This window comes from Nomascus leucogenys, chromosome 1a (assembly GCF_006542625.1).
Source record: "Nomascus leucogenys isolate Asia chromosome 1a, Asia_NLE_v1, whole genome shotgun sequence".
In the NCBI taxonomy this organism is placed as follows: Eukaryota; Metazoa; Chordata; class Mammalia; order Primates; family Hylobatidae; genus Nomascus; species Nomascus leucogenys.
Window position 1 is genome coordinate 86,671,407 of NC_044381.1, and position 25,397 is coordinate 86,696,803.

Genomic DNA, 25,397 nt, shown 5'->3' on the forward strand with positions numbered 1-25,397 from the left:
GCCCTGAAATTCCAGTGGCTCAGACCCCTGGCTGATGGCTTACCTCCTGAGGTGAGACCAAGAGGAAGGCCTTAAGCTTCCCTGAAATGAGTGCTTCTCACAGTTAAGGTAGTGTGACCAGCCAGGGGTGGGGACAGGCTTCCTGGGGAAGAGGGTGGGAGAGCCTTAATTAAGCCTGCCTGGTTTGGCAGTACCTCAGACTTGCCTCCTGTTTCTGTGTTGGCTGATAATTTCCTTCAGCTCTCAGAACAACTCTTCATTTCCAGGGGGAACCCATTGTTGCCAATATACACTCACAGAGCCTATCTCCAGTACTGCTGTGTGTGCTTTCTGCCTCCTTTCCAGAAGAGGCAGGTGGCCACTCCTTTTTTCTCATGAGCTGTTCCTGCCTCGTTGGAACTCCTGGAGACTAGTGCTGCTGGACGTCCAATCTGGCAGAGGCCTGGACGAGAGGTATTCCTTGGGTTCTCAGAACAGACCTAGCCTAGTGGAGAACAGTTCTGGGGCTTGCTCTGTGTCTAGAAGGGCTCAGTCAGTGGTCAGATTCTGATTGGGAGATATATGAGGAAACTTTGTTTGGTGAGAATTAGGAGAATGGGGTTCTGGTTCAGCCATTCTCTCAAGAAGTCATGATCGTTTGATAGGCCTCAGTTTTCCCCTCCTAAAATGGGTAGATTGAACTTTATAAGATGATCCCAAAGTTCCTTTAGGTAGTAATGTGTTAGGATTCCATGACAAACCCAGGAGTCTGTCCCTGGTCTAGGTGACCAAAGTTAGCAAAGGCTGGGACAGAACAGATTGCAGTTCCCAGGTCTCTTTTGCCTCCCAGCTTTTTGATGTGTTTCTTCTCCTTGGAATGCCCCACACTCCCTGTACCCACCTCTTTCTGCTCTGTCTGGCTAATACCTTCTAAAGCCAGCTATCAGCTTAGACCGCCACTTGCCCCATACTTCTGTGGGTGCCTCTCCTTGGTGCTGCCATTATACCCTGTGCTCAGCACTTACCCCACCGTATTACCGTCTGTTTCCTTGTTCTTCCTGACCTTACCTGAGCTTCTTGAGGGCAGAGACTGTCTGCTATCACCACTGTATCCCTCATTGCTGGTGCAGCGCCTGGGATGTGGTATATACACAAGCAAATGTTAAATGAATGGATGTCCCCCACTAACCAGGGTCAGCATACCCCAGTGCACTCTGGGAACTGTTCTCTGACCCTCTCCACCCTCACCCTGCCTAAGGCTCTCTCTTTCTGAGCTGTGTGTGGGTGCTGGAGAGCCTTGGATAATGCTGAGTTGTTTTTGAAGTGTGTCTCATTGTGGCAAAGCGTTGGGTGATGTTGCCATCCCCACCCCCAGTGCACTCTTGCAAGAATTGCTTCCACCAGGGATGGGCGTTGACTTTGCCCTGGTCCTCCTCATCTCCAGCCCTGGGGGAGGGGCAGGCAAGCACGTGCAGATTGCTGTCCTCTGACCAGCTGCCCAGGGCTGGGCCATCTGCTGCTTGTAACAGCGGGTGGGGTGAGAGGGGTGAGTGACCTGTGCAGGGGAGGGAGTGTTGGGTGAGCAGCAGCCTAGTCTCCTTCAGTGCACTGACTGCATGACAGAGTCCAGCCCCCCTTCTCCCTACGTCCTATCTTCTTGTCCAGTGCTCTGTTATGCTATGCTTCATCCAGGTCTTGGTTTTGTTCCAGCTGCTGCCCCCCACCACTCTGCTAGGAGAACTCTTGCTGTGTTTTTGTTAACTCTGTGTGTGTGCTTTGCCCTTTTGCCTATGCCTCCAAGAATCTTTATGTTACATAAGAAAGCAGCAGCAAAAAACAGAAACAAAAACAAAAAATGGTAGAAATGAAACTTTGGACCCTTGTTCTCTATTCAGATGCAAATGATGAATCTCTTTCCATCAGAGTTTGTACCTTTGTGTTTACCACCCCGTTTTCTGTCCCTGCTCCTGGGGAGCCTTTGAATGGCAGGGATGGGCTGAAGAATCATTCACTTGGAAGGACTGTAATTTAGCTTATGCTTCAAACCTTGCCTCTTTCTGGCCTTGTATGGACCTAAGAAAGATGCAAAAAGGAAGTAACCTACCCCCATCACTCGTGGTGTGGGTTTGAAGGTTCTGAACTGGGGTGTGGTGGGGAGTGTGTGTGCGTGTGTGTGTAAACTGTGCGAGGAGATGGGATTGAAGGATGAGGGCTGTGGACAGTCTTAAAAGCCACCTTTACCAAATGAAGAGGTGACAAAGCAGGGACTAGAAGGGCAGCATACCCTAACCAGGACTTCCCAAACTTTAACATGCATATGAATCACCTGGGGAACCTTACTAAAATGCAGATTCTGATTCAGTAGATCTGGGATGAAGGCTGAAATTCTTCATTTCTAACAAGCTCCCAGGTGCTGCCAGTGCTGCCCTTAATGGACCATACTTTGAATAGTAAGGCTCTGTCCCTCCTATTCCACCTTTTAATAGTTGATTTAAAAGATTGACCTAGGGAAGGCAAGACAGGGGCTAGTCAGGACTTGCATAATTTAAACCCAAGGTCCTGGGCTGGCCTCTCAGCCGGTGTCTATAGAGCCTTTTAGGCGGGCCCCTCTTATCTAAGCTCCCGGCTTCTCTGAGTTCCTTTGGTCCAGTTTGGTTTCCAAGGTATAAGAACCACAGCCCTTCAGAGGGTGTGTGTGCTTACTCACAACAAGATTGGGTCCTTGCCCCTTTCTCTTTGGATCATTAGAAATAGATAAGGCCAGGCTGGGCGCGGTGGCTCATGCCTGTAATCCCAGCACTTTGGGAGGCTGAGGCGGGTGGATCACGAGGTCAGGAGATCGAGACCATCCTGGCTAACATGGTGAAACCCCGTCTCTACTAAAAATACAAAAAATTAGCTGGGTGTTGTGGCGGGTGCCTGTAGTCCCAGCTACTCGGGAGGCTGAGGCAGGAGAATGGCGTGAACCTGGGAGGCGGAGCTTGCAGTGAGCCGAGATCCAGCCTGGGCAACACAGCAAGACTCCATCTCAAAAAAAAAAAAAAAAGGAAATAAGGCCAAACCTAGCATTTAAAATAGAAATTTAGAGCTGAAAGAACTTTTAATCTTTTCTAGTGTATTTTACTGAGGGGGAAATGGGCCCAGAAAAGTTTTGTTACATGTCCAGAATCACAGCCAGGGGCAGAGCTGGGGCGAAAAACCAGATATCTTAATTCCCAAGCCCCTCTCTGAGGGAGTGTAAACCTGAGTTAGAGATGAGAGAATCACAGTGTTGGTCTGGGGACATGCTGGTTGGACAAAAAGGCTTTCCAGTGGTTTGGGAGAGTTTTGCACCACATGTACAACTAAGGTGGATCGACTGACATCTCGGCAGCCCATCCTTTGTTCACTTAGGCCTGGGCTCTCAGCTGCAGCATCACTGACGTTGGATCAAGTGATTCTTTGTTGTATGGGGTTGTCCTGTGCATTGTGGGATGTTTAGTTGACATGCCTTGCTCTACCCGTTAGATAACCAGTAGCACCTTACCCCCAAGTTGTGACAACCAAAAATGCCTCTAGACATTGCCAAATGGGGGAGGTGGCACAAAATTGGGCCCAGTTAGAAAACCACTGGTTCAGGCAACTAGTATTTCGGGGAAGAGAGTCCCTCTGGGGCACCTACACTGGGGTTTTTTTTGGGGGGGGGGGGGAGTGTGTGTTAGTCTCAGATTATAAAGGAAGCATGGGTACCAGCCTTCCTGGGAATTTATTTACAGTTTAGTTTATAGTTTAGTGGGGGAGGGGGGAACCACGAAACTATTAACTATAGACTCCTGGGAAAGCTCCCACCTTAATGCCTCCTCCAGGATGTGTAGAGACCCAGGCTGGACTCTGAAGAATGGGGTCAAAGCCCAGGGTGCTTAATGAGGAAGAGATTTTGCTGTTCTGGGCTGGATTGCGTAGCTAAGAACTGAGTAACTATCATTCAGTTACTCCTTAAGAGAATTCTTCCATTCTGAAAAAAATTTATATATATATATACACACACACACATATAATATATAATATATATATTTGGAGACAAGATCTCACTCTGTCACCAAGGTTGGAGTACAGTAGCACAATCATAGGTTACTGTAACCTCGAACTCCTTGGCTCAAGTGATTTCTCCTGTCTCAGTCTCCCGAGTAGCCAGGACTACAGGTGCACACCACCACACCTGGCTGATTTTATTTTTTGTAGAGGCAGGGTCTCACTCTGTTGCCCAGGTGGTTTCAAACTCCTGGCCTTGAGTGATCCTTCCGCCTCAGCCTCCCAAAGCACTGGGATTACAGGCATGAGCCACTGCACCTGGTGTGAAAAATAAGTTTTATCTGAATTTGTAGAGGGCAATGAGACACATTAACCAACAAATGTCTACACTTGAGAGAGACCAGCTCAAGCCTGACATTGGTAGACTAACTCCTTATTTTTTATTTCTAACTTGATTTTATTCTGATATGGGATGAATCCTCTGATAGCTTTTCCTGTCTCTTTTACAGTGTGTTAAGTGATTATTGCCATAAGACTGGAACTACAGTCTGTAATGTTCTGAGGACATAGATATAAAACATGGGTAAATGCCCTTTTTAGATGTGAGCCTAAGAAAGGGTTTTTATCCTTTTTCAGTTTCAGAGGATACTGTACTTGCAAATGTTTTTAAGGCCGCAGAGTTCTCACCTTGTACTCAACACTAGGCCATCCTAAATATTATTCCAGTGCACAAAAAGCATTAGTGATGGAATGGAGCCTCCATTTTCTCCTGGCTTGCATTATTCCTGACACTGAATCTGCTGTAATTCTTTGCTCCTCCGTCTGCCACGTGTCTAATTCCCTGCCCCATGGCTACTTTTAGGATTTTCTTTATCACTGTTTCTTTAACATTTCGATTATGATGTACCTTGTGTTTTCTTTTTTGTTTCTTCTTCTTCTTGGGGTTTGATGAGCTTCTTGTATCTGTTTGTGTATAATTTTCATATAATTTGGAAAATTTGGGGCATTCTTTTCTCAATATTTTTTCTGTGCCTTGCTACCTCTCCCCTGCCATTACCCCTGTTCTATTAGGCTGCTTGATATATCCCACAGTTCACTGATGTTCTGTTCTTTTTTCAGTCTTTTTTCTCAGTGTGTAATTTTGGATAATTTCTTTTGCAAATTTACTATTTTTTTCTTCTGCATTGTCTAATCTGCTGTTAATCCTATCCTGTGTACTTTTTATTTCAGATATTGGTATTTTTCCCTCTAGAAGTTCAATTTGAATATTTGAATCTTTATTTTTTTTGACACAGGCTCTCGCTCTGCCACCCAGGCTGGAGTGCAGTGCTGCGATCATAGCTCGTTGCAGCCTCAACCTCCTGGGCCCAAGCAGTCCTCCCACCTCAGTCTCCTGAGTAGCTGTGATTACAGGTACATGCCACTACACCCAGATAATTAAAAAAAATTTTTTTTTTGTAGAGAGGAGGGGGTCTCCCTATGTTGCCCAGGCTACTCTCGAACTCCTGGAATCAAGAGATTCTCCTGCCTTGGCCTCCCAAAGTGCTGGGGTTACAGGCACAAGCCACTGCGCCTAGCCACTTCAAATCTTCTTTATGGCTTTTCTCTCTTCATCATGCTCATGCCTTGTTCTTTCTTGAACACATGGAGTATATTTATAATAGAGATTTAACATCCTTGTCTACTAGTTCTGTCATCTCTGTCATTTCTTGATCTGTTTCTGTTGTTTCATTATTCTCCTAGTTTTGGCTCATATCTTCCTGGGCTTTATTTTGCATGCCTGTTAATTTTTTATTGAAAGCCAATCATAGTTTTACCTTGCTGGGTGCTGGAACTTTTTGTATTTTTTAAAATACTTTTGGGCTTTGTTCTCAGGAGCAGTTCAGTTACTTGGAATTGGTTTGATCCTTTCATGGCTTACTTTTAAGCTTTGTTAGGGTGAGTCCAGAATAGCTAGCATAACTAAGCTGGTCCTGCTTGGAGGCAAAACCCTTCTGAAGATTCCGTCCAGTGCCCTGTGTATTAGAAGACTTTTCTGCCTTGGCTGGTGGGAGCATGTATTAGTCTGTTTTCACACTGCTGATAAAGACATACTCAAGACTGGGAAGAAAAAGAGGTTTGATTGGACTTACAGTTCCACATGGCTGGGGAGGCCTCAGAATCATGGCAGGAGGCGAAAGGCACTTCTTACCTGACGGCGGCAAGAGAAAATGAGGAAGAAGCAAAAGTGGAAACCCCTGATAAACCAATCCGATCTCGTGAGACTTATTCACTGTCACGAGAATAGCATGGGAAAGACCGGCACCCATGATTCATTTACCTCCCCCTAGGTCCCTCCCACAACACAAGGGAATTCTGGGAGATACAATTCAAGTTGAGATTTGTGTGGGGACACAGCCAAACCATCTCAGAGCATGAACTATTTCTGGCTCTGAGTGAGTTCTAGGGGTTGTGCCACCCACTTCTTTCTGCTAATTATTTTCCCACCCTTGCTAGTTTCCTCACAGGCATGCACAGATCAGTACTCAGCCCAAAACTCAAAGGGGTCCATCTGCAGATGTTTGGTAGTTTTGCTCTTTGCAGCTCTCTCCTTTTCAATTAATTTGCCCTGCAAATTCTAGCCACTTGGACCTCTCCAAATTTCCAACTCTGTTTTTTCAACTGAGTGAGATTGCTGAACTCTTTCAGGTTTCTCTGCCCTACCCTATGGTCTGGAAACTCTGAAGGGAGTTAAGTGGGGCAGTAGTAGGGTTCACTGCGTTTTTTTCCCCCATTTCTCAAGGATTACTGACCTGTGCTGCCTGTTGTCCAACGTCTGAAAACCGTTATTTTATCTGGTTTTTCAGTTGTTTAGGGAAGGAGAATAAGTTGAGTCCCCATTATTCCATCATGACTAGAGGTAGATATTCCTCAGCTGTCCCTCAAATCAGGTATTAACCTTGTATGTCGTTTTCCTTCTGTGTTCACTTATTGAAACATGGATCATTTAGACAAATCTTATGGTAATTCAGCCAGATTCACATCATGTCAGTTTGCCAAACATTTATCTAGCACCCGCTATGTCCAAAAGAATAGCATAGCCAGTATCTTGCTGAATGTGGTGTAATCTGTAACTTTACCTATATTCTAATGCTGCACCTTCTAGCAGAAGATTCTGTGCATCCTGACCTGCATGTGACACAGATACACTTTGAGTCTTCCTGTACCTCCTGATCATGGTCCCATTAAACCTGGGCAAACAACTGAACTAACTAGTCAGAATTGGTGAGAAAACAGCAGGTGCTTGGCTGTCTGCCTATTCATGAGTCAGACCCAGACAGCCCTGTGTGGGGAGGAAAGACAGCATTAAGTCTCTGTGTGTGGGTGAGCACCTCCATTTTACCTGGCCTTATTCTGTGCAGATACTATATTCAATTTCAAAAATGTGTGGCTCATTGACTCTGTAATTCCATGAAGTATAGGTCTGTTACGTCAATTTTATATGTGACAAACAGAGGCTCACAACAGTAAAGCAGCATACCTAGGCCCTGTGAGAAGCTAGAGGTAGAGTCAGGATTTGAATTCCCTTTTGTGTGACTCCAGAGACTATGTACTATTCACTAGACTACATTGATTGACACTGTAATTTTCTCTGTCACTTCCCTCTTCTGGACTCCAGCTTATCTTCCTGTTTTATCTTTGACACGTTGGCTGTATATCTCCCATGACTTTTCACTTTGTACCTCATGTTGTAATTATTTGTGTTTGTGTCTTATATATATATACACAATATATAGTAGACTGTAAACTCTTAAGGGCGTATTTTTCCTTCCTGTCTTTGTACCTCTCAAGGAATCTCGTACATGTAGGTGCCCAATGTATGTGTTGAATAGGCACTGAATTCCTTAAGAAAGAAGCATGTGGCCGGGCGCGGTGGCTCACGCTTGTAATCCCAGCACTTTGGGAGGCCGAGGCGGGCGGATCACGAGGTCAGGAGATCGAGACCACGGTGAAACCCCGTCTCTACTAAAAAAAATACAAAAAAAAAATTAGCCGGGCGAGGTGGCAGGCGCCTGTAGTCCCAGCTACTCGGAGAGGCTGAGGCAGGAGAATGGCGTGAACCCGGGAGGCGGAGCTTGCAGTGAGCCGAGATCGCGCCACTGCACTCCAGCCTGGGCGACAGAGCGAGACTCTGTCTCAAAAAAAAAAAAAAAAAAAAAAAAGAAAGAAGCATGTTAGGAATGAGTTCATAAGCCCTGTCTGGAGGGAAATATCAAATTCTCTCATTAATTTATGATGTTTCTTCTTCATCTTCTCTGTGTTTATCATAATCCCTTTTAGCATATTCCAGAATGTTGCCTGAATTAATTAATTAATTATGGCTGGGTGCGGTGGCTCACACCTGTCATCCCAGCACTTTGGTAGGCTGAGGCGGGCGGATCACGAGGTCAAGAGATTGAGACCATCCTGGCCAACATGGTGAAACCCTGTCTCTTCTAGAAATACAAAAATTAGCTGGGCGTGGGGGCGCGTGCCTATAGTCCCAGCTACTTGGGGGGCTGAGGCAGGAGAATCACCTGAAGCAGGGAGGTGGAAGTTGCAGTGAGCCAAGATTATGCCACTGCATTCCAGCCTTGCAACAGAGTGAGACTCCGTCTCAAAAAAAAAAAAAAAATTATTTTCTCAGGACGTGTCCTCATCTGATTTGCCTGGATTTTATAAAGTTATTCATTTGGTGCCTTTGCCTGAACTTTGCCTAATTTGTGATTACTTTTGGAATTTCTGTTTGGATGTTTGAAGGACTCTCCTTTATGTGAATTAGTTTAAGCAAATTCCTTCTTGATTCCTGATTTAGGGCTCCACATGCAGGGAACTGGAAGTATGACTGGGGCTAGAACTAGAACATATAGACCTTGGCGGAGGGACTTTGTACAATTAGAAGGTGAGGTAAGGGTATAGGTGGCGGCAGGGGCATGGGGCTAATCAAAGGGAAGGAACAGTGGGCAAGTTCCTACTTCTCATTTTTGCTTGTACTTCACAGTCCAAACTTGACAGCTTACAGGAAGTTTGGGTAATTTATGATAAAGAGGACAGGAGGAATCATGGTTTGGTTATAAATTAGGAGGCTTCCTGGAAGTTACACAAGATGGAGAACATTTGGAACCAGAAGACAGGATCTTGTTTGGCTTGAGGGTGCACCTCATTGGGGCTGTTAAGCTTCATTAGATGGAGGCGAAGACATGTCCCTGGAATCCTAAACCTGAAACTCAGGGGAAAATACTCAGGTTAGTTTCTGAGTAGAAAGGAGGGAAATGGCAGAAACTGGGACCATATGTATGGAGAACCTTAAGGCCTCAGATGTATTAGGGAAGGTCACCTCTTTGGCCCTGCCACTAGGCTATTTTTTTCCATTCATTAATCCTATAGAAGAGGTAGCAATTTCAGGGAGGGGATGATGGGGTAGAGAGACTTCGTTGTTGTTGAACACTAAGGAAGCAGGAAACTCTTTAAGCTGTATCCCCAACTTCTACCTAGCTTTTGCTAAACATAGAGTGTGGAAGTGTTAGTTCAGAGAGACTTTCCATGGAAGGGGTGGAGGGTATCTCTGAGCTATCTGGACCATTTAGGAAGCCTTAACTCAAATCACTGGGTTAACTGAGAAGGTACACCTTATAAGACACAAACTCCCTCTAGTTGTCATCCAGTCTTTCTTCTCCCTTCTTTTTCACCTCCTTCCCCAAATAGTTTTGCCCTTATTGTGTCCACTTTCTCACCTTTTTTTTTTTTTTTTGAGACAGCATCTCGCTCTGTCACCCAGGCTGGAGTGCAATGGTGCGATCTCAGCTCACTGCAACCTCCGCCTCCCTGCTTCAAGCGATTCTCCTGCCTCAGCCTTCCAAGTAGCTGGGACTACAGGTGCGCACCACCACGCCTGGCTAATTTTTGTATTTTTAGTAGAGATGGGGTTTCACTGTGTTGGCCAGGCTGGTCTGGAGCTCCTGACCTCAGGTGATCCACCCGCCTTGGCCTCCCAAAGTGCTGGGATTACAAGCGTGAGCCACTGTGCCTGGCCTCCCACTTTTAATTCATGTTAAATTTGATATAATTTGCCTTCACCACTCTGATAAAACTGTTCTTGATTAGGTCACCAGTGATTTTCTAGTGGCCAGATCCAGTGGGCCTTTTTCAGTCTTCGTCTTTCTGGGCCTTTGCTGCATCTGCCACTTCTCATGTTTTCCTTGAGTCTCTCTGTCCCTCTCTTGACATCTGTGTTGCACATGGCCCTGGTTTCCATGTACCTTTTGGAGTATCTTTCATAGGCTTTCCTTCCTCAGTATGCCCATTATAAGTTAGCGTTCTCCCTAGGATTCCGTCCTTGACTTTCTTCTCAACCTGCCCTCTTTCCTAGGTGAGCTCATCTATTTTGCATGGTTTCAACTGTCACTTACAGGTTGATCACTCCAGGGCTACATCCCAAGCTCAGAGTGCTCTATAGGGTTTCACATTCATTTCTAATTTGCCTGCTAGACCTTTCTACCAATTATCCCTCAGTACGCCCAGCTCAACATATTAAAGAATAATCTAAACGAAATTCATTATGTTCCCTGACAAAACCTGCTTATTCACCTGTATTCTTTTTCTCCTGTGGTAGCTTCTACCATTTATGCAGTTACTTATGCCAAAAACTTAGGCTTTTTTTTTTTTTTTTTTAATTCCTTTTTTTTTTTTTTTTTTTTTTTGAGATGGGGTCTCGCTCTGTCACCCAGGCTGGAGTGCAGTGGTGCGATCTCGGCTCACTGCAAGCTCCGCCTCCCAGGTTCACACCATTCTCCTGCCTCAGCCTCCCTAGTAGCTGGGACTACAGGCACCACCACTGTGACTGGTTTTTGTATTTTTAGTAGAGACGGGGTTTCACCATGTTAGCCAGGATGGTCTCGAACTCCTGACCTCGTGATCCACCCGCCTTGGCTTCCCAAAGTGCTAGGATTACAGGCATGAGCCACTGTGCCTGGCCCCAGGCATCATCCTTTATTGTTCTCACTCACCCCATCCTACTAGTTTTCGATATCTTCTATAGCATTTGGCACATCACAGGCACTGAATGAATGAATGGATGGATGGATGAAAATGTTTGTTCATTTCATCCAAATTTAATTACAATTAAGCCCCTTGGGCCGGGCGCGGTGGCTCACGCTTGTAATCCCAGCATTTTGGGAGGCTGAGGCGGGCGGATCACGAGGTCAGGAGATCGAGACCACGATGAAACCCCGTTTCTACTAAAAATACAAAAAAATTAGCCGGGCGTGGTGGCGGGCGCCTGTAGTCCCAGCTACTCGGAGAGGCTGAGGCAGGAGAATGGTGTGAACCCGGGAGGCGGAGCTTGCAGTGAGCCGAGATTGCGCCACTGCACTCCAGCCTGGGCGACAGAGCGAGACCCCGTCTCAAAAAAAAAAAAAAAAAAAGCCCCTTGGCCTTGGTGAAGCTGAATGCTCCTGGTTACACCAACTTTTGGGAAGGTCATTTGATTTTTGGCCACACTGAAATTGTATTAGGAAGACTCTTGAAAGATATATACTTCGTTGGAAGGATTAGTCATTATTAGAAAGGGTTGGATTGGCCACTCTGCTATCTTTTAGGGCTCTCTAAGGAACTGCTGAGAAGTTTGTTTATACAGTTAAAGGTGAGGTGGGTGAAGTCAAATTGTGCTGGCTGGTGGAGTGGAGGTGGGGTTGTCCATGGTGCTCATGGGAGTACAGATAGTGTGTTGTTGGTGAACTTGCCACAATGCTACGGGTTTAATGCAAGAAATAGGCAAAGCTTTTCGGTTGGGATAGTAATATGCCCCATTTCACTCACTAATGGATTTCCTAATTGTATGCTAGTATTTCTAACATAAAGGCTGAGGATGTGTATTTAACCGTTTTGCCAAGTTTATCTCCCTTTTCTTGCTGTCCAACCCCGTGGGAAAAAAAAAAAAAAGAGGAAAAAAGGAGAAAGTGACTTAAAGAATCAGGATTTGGGCTGGGTACATTGGCTCACGCCTGTAATCCTAGCACTTTGGGAGGCCGAGGCAGGCAGATCACATGAGGCCAGAAGTTTGAGACCAGCCTGGCCAACATGGTGAAACCCTGTCTCTGCTGAAAATACAAAAATTAGTCGGGCATGGTGGCACACACCTGTAATTCTAGCTAATCAGGTGGCTGAGGCATGAGAATCACTTGAACCCGAGCGGCAGAGGTTGCCCTGAGCCGAGATTGCGCCACTGCACCCCAGCCTGGGCAACAGAGCACCTCAGGAAAAAAAAAAAGAAAGAATCAGGATATCAGGATTTGGAACCAGAGAAGCTCTTCAAGTAGAGATCATCTAGTCCAGCCCTGCATTTTCAGATGATGATGACAATAATAATGATAGATGGTGATGAATATAATAGTAACTACTATTTTTGATGACTTACTAAGTCACAGGCACTATGCTATGTACTTTATAAATATTTCCCCATATAATACTTAAAATATCCCTGTGAGATAGGAATTATTAGTACCATTTTATAAAAGGAAATAGAGGTCCAGAAAGGTTGGATAACTACATTGAGGTAAAGAAAATGCTGAAGTAGCTATCACGCAGAGAGATGAAGCAGCCTCCTTGTTCAAGGTCAAGTTTTCCAGTTAAAGGAGAAACACAAGTAGAATCCAAGTCTCTTGACCTTGAGCTCGGGTGAGCACCTATTTTTTGTTTTGACCTGAGAACTCACTTTCTGTGGTCATTTTTGTCTTATTTCTCACTATCCTTTTAATTTCAGTGAAATTGAATGAAATAGAGGGAAGGATGGTTTAGAGTTGGGGTTTTTGGTGAGTTTTTACAGTTTATTTTTAAATGGGCAGCTTTCCCAGACTGACTGGGAATGTAGCAGAAAGCCTGAGAACCAGGAAGTGACACAGACCTGTTTATACCATCCCACTCCTGGGCCTTTGGAAAACGATCCACAGAGATGGTAAAAAGTAAACATAACTGCATCAGCCAGCTCTCTAGGGTTTGCTATTTTTGACCTGGAGGAGGTGTTTCCTGCATAGCTGTAAGTACTCGGAATACCAAAATTTAGCTCCTAAACATTCTTTGAGTGAAGGTATATAGACAGACAGACATTTTTTGTTACCAGACAGCAGCATTCAGTGATTGTAGGCAGACAAAATTAAGGTTTTTTTCCCCTCCTCTCTCTGCCATCTTTTCGGTGAGTTGTTCTTCCATTTCTTTATCTTTCTTTGTAAGTAGCACTGTGTATGCAAAACACTGTCCTGGGGGCTCTAAATTTGTGCATGGGTTCAAGGTCCAACTCAAAGCTTTCTCTTTCACTTCTCCCTACTCCCATCAGAAGTCTTTGTCCCTGTGTCCTCTGTGTTCTCATAGCACTTTTTAAAAAACCTTCTTTGGGGCCATAGTAACAATTTGACAGTGTTATATAGATAAACATAATTCCTCTCACGTAAGTTGTGAATTCCTTGAGAGTAAGAACTGTGCCCCAATTCATCTCTGTGATCACCCAAGCCTTGCACAGAAGACAGCCAGTGAATATTAGCTGAATTGCAGTATAGTCATTGGAGACACAGAGCCCTAAGAAGTCAGCTTTAGCAAATCGGCTTCCCGGACTTTATTTGCCAACTGGGTATTGAAGCCTGTTCCACTCAGCCCTGATGGGAACCAAGCAGAGAGATGTGATGACACATGAGATATATCTCTAGGGTCTAGGAACCAATTACAGTTGCCTCTGCCAAGCATCTGTTTTGCTACCTGGCCAAAATTTCGGGATTTATATAATCTTTTCCCTCTTGTTTTATACATGCTGCTATTTTGCCATTTTGTATTTTTTTATACAAATTATATCTTGTGAGTTTATCTTTTTTTCTCATTCACTCGAGAAGTATTGTTGAGCACTTTGGGGGCAGAGAATTGGTGGTCTCTGCAGGAGTTTATTACCTGCGGAAATGCAGCATACAAGAGTTAAATAACCGTGAGTGGCCTTTGGGGAGGGATATGATTGACTGTCCTATTCCTGGTCCAGGCAGGGATGCTGAGGGTTTAGAAGAGCCTTCCATGCTTTTGGGCTGAACTGAGAAATTCTCCCCAAACTAAGATGGGAACTAAGCTTGACCTTTTATCTGGAAAACAAAAGAGCAGGGAGCCCTATTAGGGAAGCAGGAGGAGGAAAGATTTCCAGGCCTCTTGGATTCCATTTATCTGTAAAATGGGGCTAATACCACCTATTTAATGAGGTAATGAGTGTGTGTAGGTGTATATTCCCTTAGTCTCCCAGAAACTAGTATTATTTTAGGGTAGTCACAAACAATAGCTGTTTAATTTGGAGGGGAGGTAGTGCTAAGTGCTTTAAAAAATTTTTAGAATTTGATAGGAAAGAATGTGGGAGGCTCACTTGTTTAACCTGTTAGCTGTTCTCTTGTCTAAACTAACATTGTGTTTTGAGCCTAGTCTCAAGCAGTGTTTCCAAACCAGCTGAAACGGTGCCCTTTGGGAGTCTAGTGGGGGTCAGTCACAGCCTGTTAGAACAGGAAGGGGCTTAGCCAGCATGATTTTGAGCACCCACTGTTTCATACATCATCCTACGTGTCTCACGTTTGTCTTCATTTCACTGCACAGCAACCCAATGAGGTGGGTATCGTTTATCCAGTTTACAGACGGTGACTGAAAGTAACTTGCCCTAGACCACCCAATTGATAATATCTGCCATAATTTTTCCATGATACTGGCCTCCCTGAGAGATATGTAGTTCAACTGTTTTGTTTTACTGATGAGAAAACAGGCATGGAAGCAAAGTGCTTGTCCGAGGTTGGCCCCTCAGTCATGTTGAAGCTGGGATTGGAGAAGGGGTTTCCTACCTTCAGGTCAGGAACTTATGACAGGCGTTGTTCCTGCTCACAGGCACTTTGCCTCTCCCCTGTTTTTCTGTCCAGTCTTATTTGTTCTCTCTTGCCTTTCTCTCTTGCATCTTTTCTCCCTTTCTGCCTGGGCCCCTGTATCTCTGCAGTGTGCAGAGGCTGGGTTTTGTTGTTGTTGTTGTTAAGACGTGTGTTATTTTTGGAAAGCATTTTAGGAGCACTGTGTACGGATAGTCCATACAAATGTGCTGATGGATTGATTAAACCCTAAAGGGAAAGTGGGCTGTCCTGGGTTTGCTGCAGTGCAGAAGGAGATGGATGCTAGGGATCCGTCTTGGGAAGATGTAGGGGAATGTGCTGCTCAGTCAGAACAATGAGGATAGAGTTAATGTTGCTTCCTTCCAGTCAGAGCCTGTGTTAACTTACTTTTTAGAGGAAATTCTTTTGGGCCCCTCCTATTCCCTAGAAGACATTCCAGTTTTCTTACAGCTGAAAGGTCTTTTGGGATCATCCAGGTTCACCCCTGAGACAGGAAGACTGACTGACTTGCCTGAGGCCAAACCACTTTTCAGTGGCTGGGACCTAGGCTGTCCCTCCTGTCCTGTGATCAGGTCCCTGCTGCAGTCATCCTGCTGTTAGGTGCTAGAAGAGAGGTGTTAGAGACTTGTTAAAGAGAAGACTTAGGTGGGGTGGTAGTGTGTCTGCTGGCTTAACTGTTGTCTGAAGTTGGGGAAAGCATGATGCCCAGATGATGTGGTGAGCAATTCTGGGGGTGGAAGACAAGGGCGCAGGGAATATCAAAGCAATTCAAAAAAACCTCTGACATTGTATAATGGCTTAGGTGGCTTAAGAGGAAAGCTGAGGGTAATGTTTGTGATTTGGAGGCCGTGTGATTTTAACAGGAGTTTGATGTTTGCCTTTTCAAGTAGGAGCTGGAGATTAAAGGAAATGGATAAGTTAATATTCTGGCCTGAAAGGATGTCAGAGTCCAGTAGAATGTGTGGCTGTCGAAGCACTCAAGTGTTAGTGGCAAAAAGGAAAGGGGAAGATATAGAAGTTAGTAGGACTGGAAGAATCCATTGATCCACAGTGGGAGAAGATAGAAGGCATCTATAAATAACTGAATTTTGGGGGGTAGGAGGCATTAAGGTCCAATAAGTGTTTACATATCTTTTGATGCTGTAGCCTGGCCATTTCAGGGTGAGTAGGAGTACAGAGGGGAGATGTTGCAGGGAAGAAAGAGAGGTTAAGGAAGGGCCTGGGCAGCTTTGGCTGTATTAGTCATTTCTCTTACTTGTCACACCCCTCTGGGGAACTTTGGACTTCAAAGTGTTAGGACTTCTTATCATTACAACCTGAAATGTAATTAGCTGGTTAAATTCTGTTCATGTTTCTGGAAGTGTTCTTTGTCCTTTCTCATCATGTGGCAGGATCAAGGTTGGTGAACATAGTTAATTAAAGGAATAAACTCTGTTGTTCTGGACTCTCACCACTACTACCATTATCCTCTGTTTAGATTAGTCTGAGGCAAGAAAAGGATTTATGTTGGCTTTATCATCCCAGTTCCCTCTCTTAACTAATGGACAGAGGAGCCATGGTTTAGGAAAAAATCTGTTCTAAAAATTACATGTAGAGGCCGAGACAGGCAGATCACTTGAGGTCAGGAGTTAGAGACCAGCTTCATCAACATGGCAAAACCCTGTCTCTACTAAAAATACAAAAATTAGCCAGTCATGGTGGCGTGCGCCTGTAGTCCCAGCTACTCAGGAGGCTGAGGCACAAGAATCACTTGAACCCAGGAGGCGAAGGCTGCTGTGACCCAAGATTGTGCCACTCCCACTGCACTCCAGCCTGGGCAACAGAGCGAGACTCTGTCTCGAAAAAATAAATAAATAAAAATAAAAATTACATGTAAACGAAGTCTGACTTTACCCACACAGCACCTGGGAGCCACGCTTGACTGAATCAGGAGTCAAGCCCCCTTGCCTTCAGGAGAAGAGTTTGATAGTGTGAGATGACCTTGCACCTTCAGCAGGTCTGTGGCATTCTCAGCAGGGGTGGGCCCCAGGGTAGCCAGGCACGTGGACTGAGGAAATCTGGGCCCTGGCTGCCTAAGGAACAGGGGCCCTGGCTGTTTCCTGGCTGGCCCCAGCTGCTGCTGCTCTTGCCTCCCAAGGCCAGAGCCATTTTTGAAGGTGACTCCAGGGCACCTTTAATCTTATTAGCAGGCTCTTGGGTTAACCTGGAAGCATCTGTGGCAACAACAAGCAAGTAAACCATGTGAACTTTGGGCTTGTGTTGCAGGCCCTTAACACCAGAAGCCCACCATGCATGTCATCATTTCTCAGCCTTCTGCTGTCTTGGCTTCTGGCTAAGACAGTAAACATAAGCCCCAGGTGTTTCTAGTTTACAAAGCATTTCCTCGTATTTTGTTCCTTTTGCGCCTCAACAGAGTCTAGGGAGATAGTCAAAGCAAGTAACAGCCCTATTTTACAAATGAGGAAACGGGCAGAGATGAAGTAAGTGACTTCCTCAAGGTCAGAGCTGTGGCTTGAGGGCAGTGTTCTTCCTCATTGGAGGAACTTATGGACAGGAAGTGAGTGTCCACGACATCACATTCAGCAGGGCAGTCACCCAGCTGTTGATGTTCTAGGTTTACAGAGGTGGGAGAGGCTGCCCTTTTGGGGCTGACAGTCGAGCTGAGGCCTCCTGCTACCACCAGCTGTTGTGGCAGCAGCACTAGTTCCCAAGAAATAAAATCAGAAGGGTGACTCTCCTCATCTGTGTTTTGAAGAGGAACGCCGGCTACTGGGGTAAGAGATGAATTACAGCAAGAGAAGGGTAGAAGCGGTGAAGAATTCCGTGGCCTTAGAGCCTTTTTCAGATGTGGAAACAGAAGGCAGAGAGCCTTCATGACCAGCTCCCTAGCTGGTGGCAGAAGTGGGACAGAGTCATTGAGGCCCTCTCCTCTGTCTCACCTCTAAGTTCAGATGTGATATTCCTTGTGAGGATGGCCGAGTGCTAGTTTTGAACTTGATGCTTAGTTCTAGGTTCCTCTTCAATGATAATTTTTTTTAATTAGGAGAGGTAGTCACTAACATGCCAAAGGAATACTGAAGTGAAATGGATTCTTTTTTTTAAACAAAGTTTTAGCCTCAGTATTTCTCTAGGAGTAATGAATACCTAGTGAAATTTTGTTGTTGTTGTTTGGTGTACTAAAGCCACAATCCAAGGACAAGTCTTGTTTTTTTAAATTCTATATTCAAGGCAGATCATTTCTTAAAATGATTAGATTTATAGTGTGGCCTTTTCTCCACAGTAGCTGGGTTCTCCCATTCTGGGTAATACTTTGGAGATTTAGGAGTTAGCTTTCCTCTGTTTTATTTCTGAAGCAGTAACCCTTGGCCTGGCCTTACATATAAACACCCCACTGCCTACCTTCTATTTATCTTTTCTTTGCAAAGCCCTCATTTCCATCACCCCGTCTGTTCTCACCTGTGCCGTCTTAGGCTTCAGGGTGGAATTGGTTCCTTGACTCAGGTAGCTGCTTAAGCAGTAAGGGAGGAGCCAGCTGTTCCTGCAAAACAAAACCAAAAACAAATTAACAAAAAACCTAAAACCGATCAGGAACTCATACATGTACATCTTGTCTGCTCCATTTTCATACCGGCTCCTCCCCACAGTATTCATGATTTTGACAAACCTTTGCTACCTGCCTGTCAGATGCCAGGCCTTGTGCTGGCTATTGAAGATTCCGAGTTGAGTAATTCACTGTCCCTGCCTTCAAGGAAGTCTCAGCCTGGTGTGGTGAGACAGATAAACAAATAGATATAATAACCTGTTAAAGGTACAGTCATAGCAAGGTAAGAAGGGGTCATTTCTACGTTGGAGGTGGGTGTGGTGTGAAGTGTCAGGAAAGAATTACTCTAGATGACCCTTGTGCTGAGCCCCTAAAATGACTCTATTCCTGGGAGAGGGATTAATTAGGTTTTTGAGATTTGTTTTAATGGCAGTTTGTTGAGAGAGGAGACAGGTGGTCTATAGGAAGGCCTTGCTACATTAACTTTATATTTTGTTTGAATAGATAATACATGTACAAAGTACAACACTCAATATAGTAAAAGGGAATATATGCAGTGAAAAATGTTTTTCTCCTTCCCCGTTAACCACTCAGTTCCTCTCCCTGAAGGCAATCATTAGTTACCAATTTCTATTTTTTTTCTTTTTTTTTTTTTTTGTGAAACAGAGTCTCACTCTGTCACCCAGGCTGGAGTGCAGTGGCACGATATCGGCTCACCACAACCTCCGCCTCCTGGGTTCAAGCGATTCTCCTGCCTCAGCCTCCTGAATAGCTGGGATTACAGGTGCCCACCACCACACTTGGCTAAGTTTTGTATATTTAGTAGAGACGGGGTTTCACCATTTTGGCCAGGCTGGCCTTGAACTCCTCACCTCGTGATCCACCCGCCTCGGCCTCCCAAAGTGCTGGGATTATAGGCGTGAGCCACTGTGCCCGGCAGTTACCAATTTCTTATGCTTTATTCCAGGTGAGTTTTTCAGTGCTTATAGGGGTATGTGTTTGTGTGTCTTTTAAAAATACATGCATATACACAGGTTATTTTTTTCACGTACTAATTTTAGAAGTCATTCCATATTAGCACAGGTTGAAGTGCCCTATTCTTTTTAAACCACTGTACGGTATTCCATTATACTGGATGTACTGTAACTTATTTAAGTACTCCCCTTTCATGAACTTTTAGGTTACTTCAGTCTTTTGCCTTTACAAACAATACATGAATATCTTTCATATATGTCATTGCACATGTGATTTCTTAGGGCACATTCTAGAACTGATAAGTCAGAGTATATGTGCATTTGTTTGGAATAGATATTAACAAGTTGCTCTCTGAAGGATTCTATATTGATTATAAAATGCTAGCCAGGCAGAGTGGCTCATCCCTCTAATTTCAGCCCTTTGGGAGGCTGAGTTAGGAGGATCACTTGAGGCCAGAAGTTTGAGACCAGCCTGGGCAACATAGTGAGACAACCTCTCTCTTTAAAAAAAAAAAAAAAAAGTTAGGTGTGGTGGCGTGCTCCTATAGTCCCAGCTACTTGGGATGCTAAAGCAGAAGGATTGCTTGAGCCCAGGGGTTCAGGTGAGCTGTGCTCACACCACTGCCTTCCAGCCTGGATGACAGAGTGAGACCCTGTCTCTTAAAAAACAAACCAAAAAACGCGCCAAAAAATTAAATTTAAGATTCTTTACCATTTGGCTGGCCCCACCACTCTTCCCTTGCCTGCCCCCTCAACCCCCACCAAAATCCTCTAAAATCCCTGCCAGTATGATCTTCCTAAATGAGTTTAGTCTTATAATTTCCCTGTTTAGAATCCTTGTAAGGGTAAAGTTTAAACCCCTCTGCTTAGCCCCTGCCTCCAGCCTCTGCCAGGAGTAATGTGCTCCCATAGTACTCTGATCCACTTGTATTTGGTGCTTCCTCTTTTTTCTTTTCCTTCCTTCCTCTTTTCCTTTCCTTTCCCTTCCTCTTCCTCCATTCTTCCTCCATTCTTCCCTCCCTCCATCTTCCTCCAGTCTTCCCTCCCTCCCTCCCTCCCTCTCTCCCTCCCTCCCTCTCACATCCTTTAGGACTCAGCATCACCTCCTCTAGGTAGTCTTTCCTGACTACCACCACTTATGCACAAAACAGCTAAGCACTACCTTATGTGGCCTCATTTATTCACTGCTTAAATATTTTTTATGCATGTGCTGTGATGTGGCACATGCAGGTGTCATTCTTGATGATCCACTGGTTATTGCCTCGAGGGGATGACAACTGCCCGGTGGGGTTACCTGATGTGGCTGCACCTAAAACAGCAATACCAAAGGGCCCATTGCCAATTCTGTCACTGACCAGCTGGGGCCTCTGAGTATATCCCTTAACCACTTTGGACCTTGATTTGGCATCTGTCAAATGAGATGGTGGAACTTGAGGAACTCTAAGGCCCCTGCTGTGCAGGTCTTATTAATGATTACAAGAGCAACAGCAACCAGTGTTTACTGAGGACTTACAAAGCACCAAGCACTTTGCCAGGCACTTTGTCTATCCTAATCCTTACATCAACTCTACGAAGTTAGTGTGGTTACTATCCCCATTTTACAGATGAGGAAACTAAGGCTAAGAGAGGTTATATGACTTGACCACAAGGTCATAATAAGGAAGCAGATTTGAATCCAGGCATTCTGACTTTACTGTTCTTAGCCACTTAAATGGGCACACATTTGACACACAGTTTTGTGTACTGTTTGGCGGTCACTCACAGACTCCATCCCAGACCTCTACATGAACCATCCCTGTTCTACAGTTTTAAAGGCTCGAACTGGAGTCTGGGTGAAACCTGGGGACAGAAGACTGCTATAGTCACAATTATTAGCGGGAAATGGGTGAGGACCAGTGGCCAGCTCTGTTCATGAACCTTTGACAACTCTCACAGAGAGTCTTGTTTTGGACAGAGACAACTTACATTGCTGTTTTCAGTTACCCTCTTTAAGAGGAGGGGAGAGTAGGCCTGAGTCACGCTTCAGACACAGATTAAAATCAGATTTGGTACCAGGTGCAGTGGTTCACGCCTGTAATCCCAGCACTTTGGGAGGCTGAGATGATGGATCACTTGAGGTCAGGAGTTTGAGACCAGCCTGGCCAACATGGTGAAACCCCATCTCTACTAAAAATACAAAAATTAGCTGGGTGTGGTGGTGGGCACCTGTAATCCCAGCTACTTGGGAGGCTGGGGCAGGAGAATCACTTGAACCCGGGAGGTGGAGGTTGCAGTGAGCCAAGATTGTGCCATTGCACTCTAGCCTGGGCAACAGAGCAAGACTCTGTCTCAAAAAAAAAAAAAAAACAAAATCAGATCTGGGTAATATCCCTGGCAGAGTCCCAGGGGCATCCTTTATTAGGGTTATAGATGGCAGACTCCCTAATCTATGCATATAAAGCCTTATTAATGGAGAAGGGGGTGTGTGTGTGTAACTTAAAAAAAAGAAGTGTAATATTATATGGAATACCTGTTATAAACTAAAATAACTGGCAAATGAAATTAAATAAGTTAACTGAAATATAATAGGCCCACACCATAATGTATTGTAATGTATCGTCAACCCAGTTGCCTCCCTAAAGGCTTATAGAAAAGAATCTTTAAAGTCTTGACCTCTGATACACACACTCTCTGTCTCTCTCTCTCTCTCTCTCTCTCTCTACTGATTCCTATTTTTCTGAAGTCTTTATCTGAACTAGAGTGGGTGGGTGGTAGGGCTAATTAGCAATTGCAGCCCATTCTCCATGCCTCCCCCTGCCTCATCTTTTTCAGGGACAGCGAGCAGAATGTGGTCACAGGTGTGTTGGGTGAGCCTTGATTAATTAGTCAATTTTTGAGATTCACGGCTGTCGAGTCAGATCCTCCGGCTCATCAGCCTCTGGCAGTTTAGCAAGCAGGCTGGGGCCCTCAGCTCCCACTGCTGCATTCCTTCTCTAGGCGGTGTATTCTCTCTTTACGACACGTGTTCTCTCTCTCTTTTTTTCCTTTTGGTTAGTTGAACTTGTTCTGAGTCCAAGTGGCAAAGGCAAAGCCTGACTTGGGTGTAGCAGCTCTGTGTCAATAGCCGCCTCTCTGCTGGAGCCTCCAGGCAGGCGGTGGGGCAGAGCTGGGCAGTTTCTGAAAGCCCTGCTGTGCCTGACTGCCATCCAGGTGAGACAGAGCTCACCTCCTGGCTTCTGCACGCTGCAGGCCTTGTTTCCCCAGGGAGAAGTTGAAAAGCCACTTCCGTACTTGCCTCTCCTGGCAGCAGGGATTCGAATAGTTGCTAGAATTCTCTCAACTTTGTGTGTAATTATGGCTTCCTTACCAAAGTGGCTGCTTTCAACTAACTTATGGCTGAAGTTTTCACTTTATGTCCTTGTTTGTTTGTTACAGGTGAATTGGCTCCCAGCCGACTTTAGGATTCTTCTGGATTTTAAATTTTTTCTTTTCAAAAAAACTTGGACGGATAAAAGATGTGCCATGGCAGGATAGCACCAAAGAGCACCTCAGTGTTTGCCGTGGCCTCCGTGGGACATGGAGTGTTCCTTCCGCTGGTGATCCTTTGCACCCTGCTTGGAGACGGACTTGCTTCCGGTAAGTCCTGACCTGCTGTGTGTGGGTGGGAAAATATTTAATACCATTGTTTCTCTCTGAAGACCAGGACAGGGGACTCTCCTCCTGGCAGGCAGTTTCAGGGAGAGCAGAGGGTGGAGGGCTTTTGTGTTGTGGTAAATATAGCAGGGAGCCAGTCCTTCTGGGGTCTAATGAGTCACCTGGAGGAGGGGCATGTGGAAGCCTGCTGGTGGTAACCTTGTCACCCCTCTCCGCCAGCCATAATCATCATCAGGAAGACAGAGGTGTAGGGTTCAGAGCACAATATGCAGGTTAAGGGGACAGATTTTGGAATCAGACTGCCTGTGTTCAGTGCCCATTCTCACTACTTGCTTGCCCTGTGACTCTGAACAAGTTATTTTACTGCTGCAAGCCTCTGTTTCCTCAGCCGCAGAATGGGATAATAATAGTACCTACCTCATTGGGTGGTTGTGAAGATTGAGGTAATAAAATAAGTATATAATGATTGTTAGCTGTCTTTTGTTTGTTCGTCTTTCTGTGCTTTTTCTCAGAATGAGTGGATAGTTGAAGTATTGTAATATAGTGAAAAGAAGACTCGGTCACTGAAAATGTTCTGATCTTGGGCAAGCGACTTAACCATTCTAGGGCTCAGTTTTTCCCTCTGTCAGATGAATGGGTTTACCCGGAATAACATTTAAAGTCACTTCTTTGTCCCTCAGTAAATGCTTTCATGATTCTAAGGACTTTGTGGTTGAAGATGGTGAGCTGGACGGGCCCTAGCAGGGGCTAGACACGCACCATTCAGCCTTTTTGTTTGTTCGTTTGTTTGTTTGTTTTCAGAGAGTCTCACCCTGTTGTCCAGGCTGGAGTGCAGTGGCACGATCGTGGCTCACTGCAACCTCTGCCTCCCGGGTTCCAGCGATTCTTCTGCCTGAGCCTCCTGAGTAGCTGGGACTACAGGCTCATGCCACCACACCTAGCTAATTTTTTTATTATTTAGTAGACAGGGTTTCACCATGTTGGCCAGGCTGGTCTTGAATTCCTGACCTCAGGTGATCCACCTGCCTTGGCCTCCCAAAATGTTGGGATTACAGGTGTGAGCCACGTGCTCGGCCCATTGAACCTTTTTGAGTTTGTACAGCCCTTGTTGCCTTCAACAGTGCTCCAGAGACCCTTCTAGGCAGTCTTAGTGTGATCTTCTAGACAAAATGTCCTTTTAGAAAGGACATGTTTGGGTGTGTACAGTAGGCCTCTGGATGGTGTGCCACAACCTACCTCTGTGTCTACACTCCAGAATCATCATTGAACTCACCAGTACTGGTGTTCCTACTGGACTTTATTAGAAACACATACATGGCAGTTTCCTTGGCCAGTGCTTCCTGGAGAGGGATCTCAGAACTAGATCCTGGAAGGGGACTTGGTGGGGACAGTAGGGGAGTGGTATATTGTGGCTGTAGAGCCTCCACAGTTCAGTGCTACTTCTTTCATTCTCTATCAGCTTCCACCACCCACTTACCCAACATAAACAGATAATGTCAGAGTCTCAGCTAATCTTTTTTTTTTCTTTTCTGAATTGTTGGAAGAAACAATTACAGATTTTTTTGTTCATTGTAGCCTTCTCCACTACCAACATATAGATGTGCCTTTCCTTCCATCCCATTCTGACACTTGGAACCCAAGCCTTTTCTCCCTAGTCATGAGGAGCCCCTGGCACAACCCGGGAGGCCATGATGATTGGGACCCCACAATGTGGCCATCATGGTTATATGAGGTTTCAAAGGAGGAGAAGACCAGGCTGCACCAATGTGCAACAAAATGAAGCAGAGCCTCCTTTCATAGGGTCACCGCAAAACCAGAGGAGGCCTCTAGAAGTGCTAGTTGCAGAACCACAAAGTGTGGTGACTCTCTTATTCACCACCGTGTCTTTAGAGCAGAAGTTGGCAAACTGGCCCACAGGCCAAATCCTACCTGCCATCTGCTTTTGTAGAACCTTCCAGTTAACTGTTTATATTTTTAAATGGTTGGAAAAATCAGAAAGGTATTTCATGACGTGTAAAAATGTATGTGAAACTTAAATTTCAATGTCTATAAAGTTTTATTGGAACACAGCAGTGCTCATTCATGTATATATTGTCTATGGCTGCTTTTGTGCTACAGTGGCAGAGTTGAGTCGTTATGACAAAGACCATGTGGCCTGAAAAGCCTAAAATTTTGAGGCTTTAAAATATTTGGGTCTTTATAAAAGAGGTTCTCCCCCAGCCCAGAACAAATGGTGCTCAATAAGTATGCACATGAATGGAATGACTGTCAGAGCAGGAAGGAAGGAAGGACTAGTCAAAACCAGCTTGGGCTTCAGAGAACTGTGCATTTGCTGCTCAGAATCTCACAGCT

The 25,397-nt window shown here is 45.1% G+C and overlaps 1 protein-coding gene across 1 annotated transcript in view; it reads left to right on the plus strand.

The window, feature by feature from the left end:
• SUSD6 (sushi domain containing 6) overlaps positions 1 to 25,397 on the plus strand; it is a 105,563-nt gene that overhangs the window by 24,635 nt on the left and 55,531 nt on the right. The window contains exon 2 of the mRNA XM_003263627.3: positions 22,827 to 23,027. Coding sequence (XP_003263675.1) covers positions 22,907 to 23,027 — 121 coding nt within the window. The 5' untranslated portion in view covers positions 22,827 to 22,906. The remainder of the gene's footprint in view (positions 1 to 22,826; positions 23,028 to 25,397) is intronic.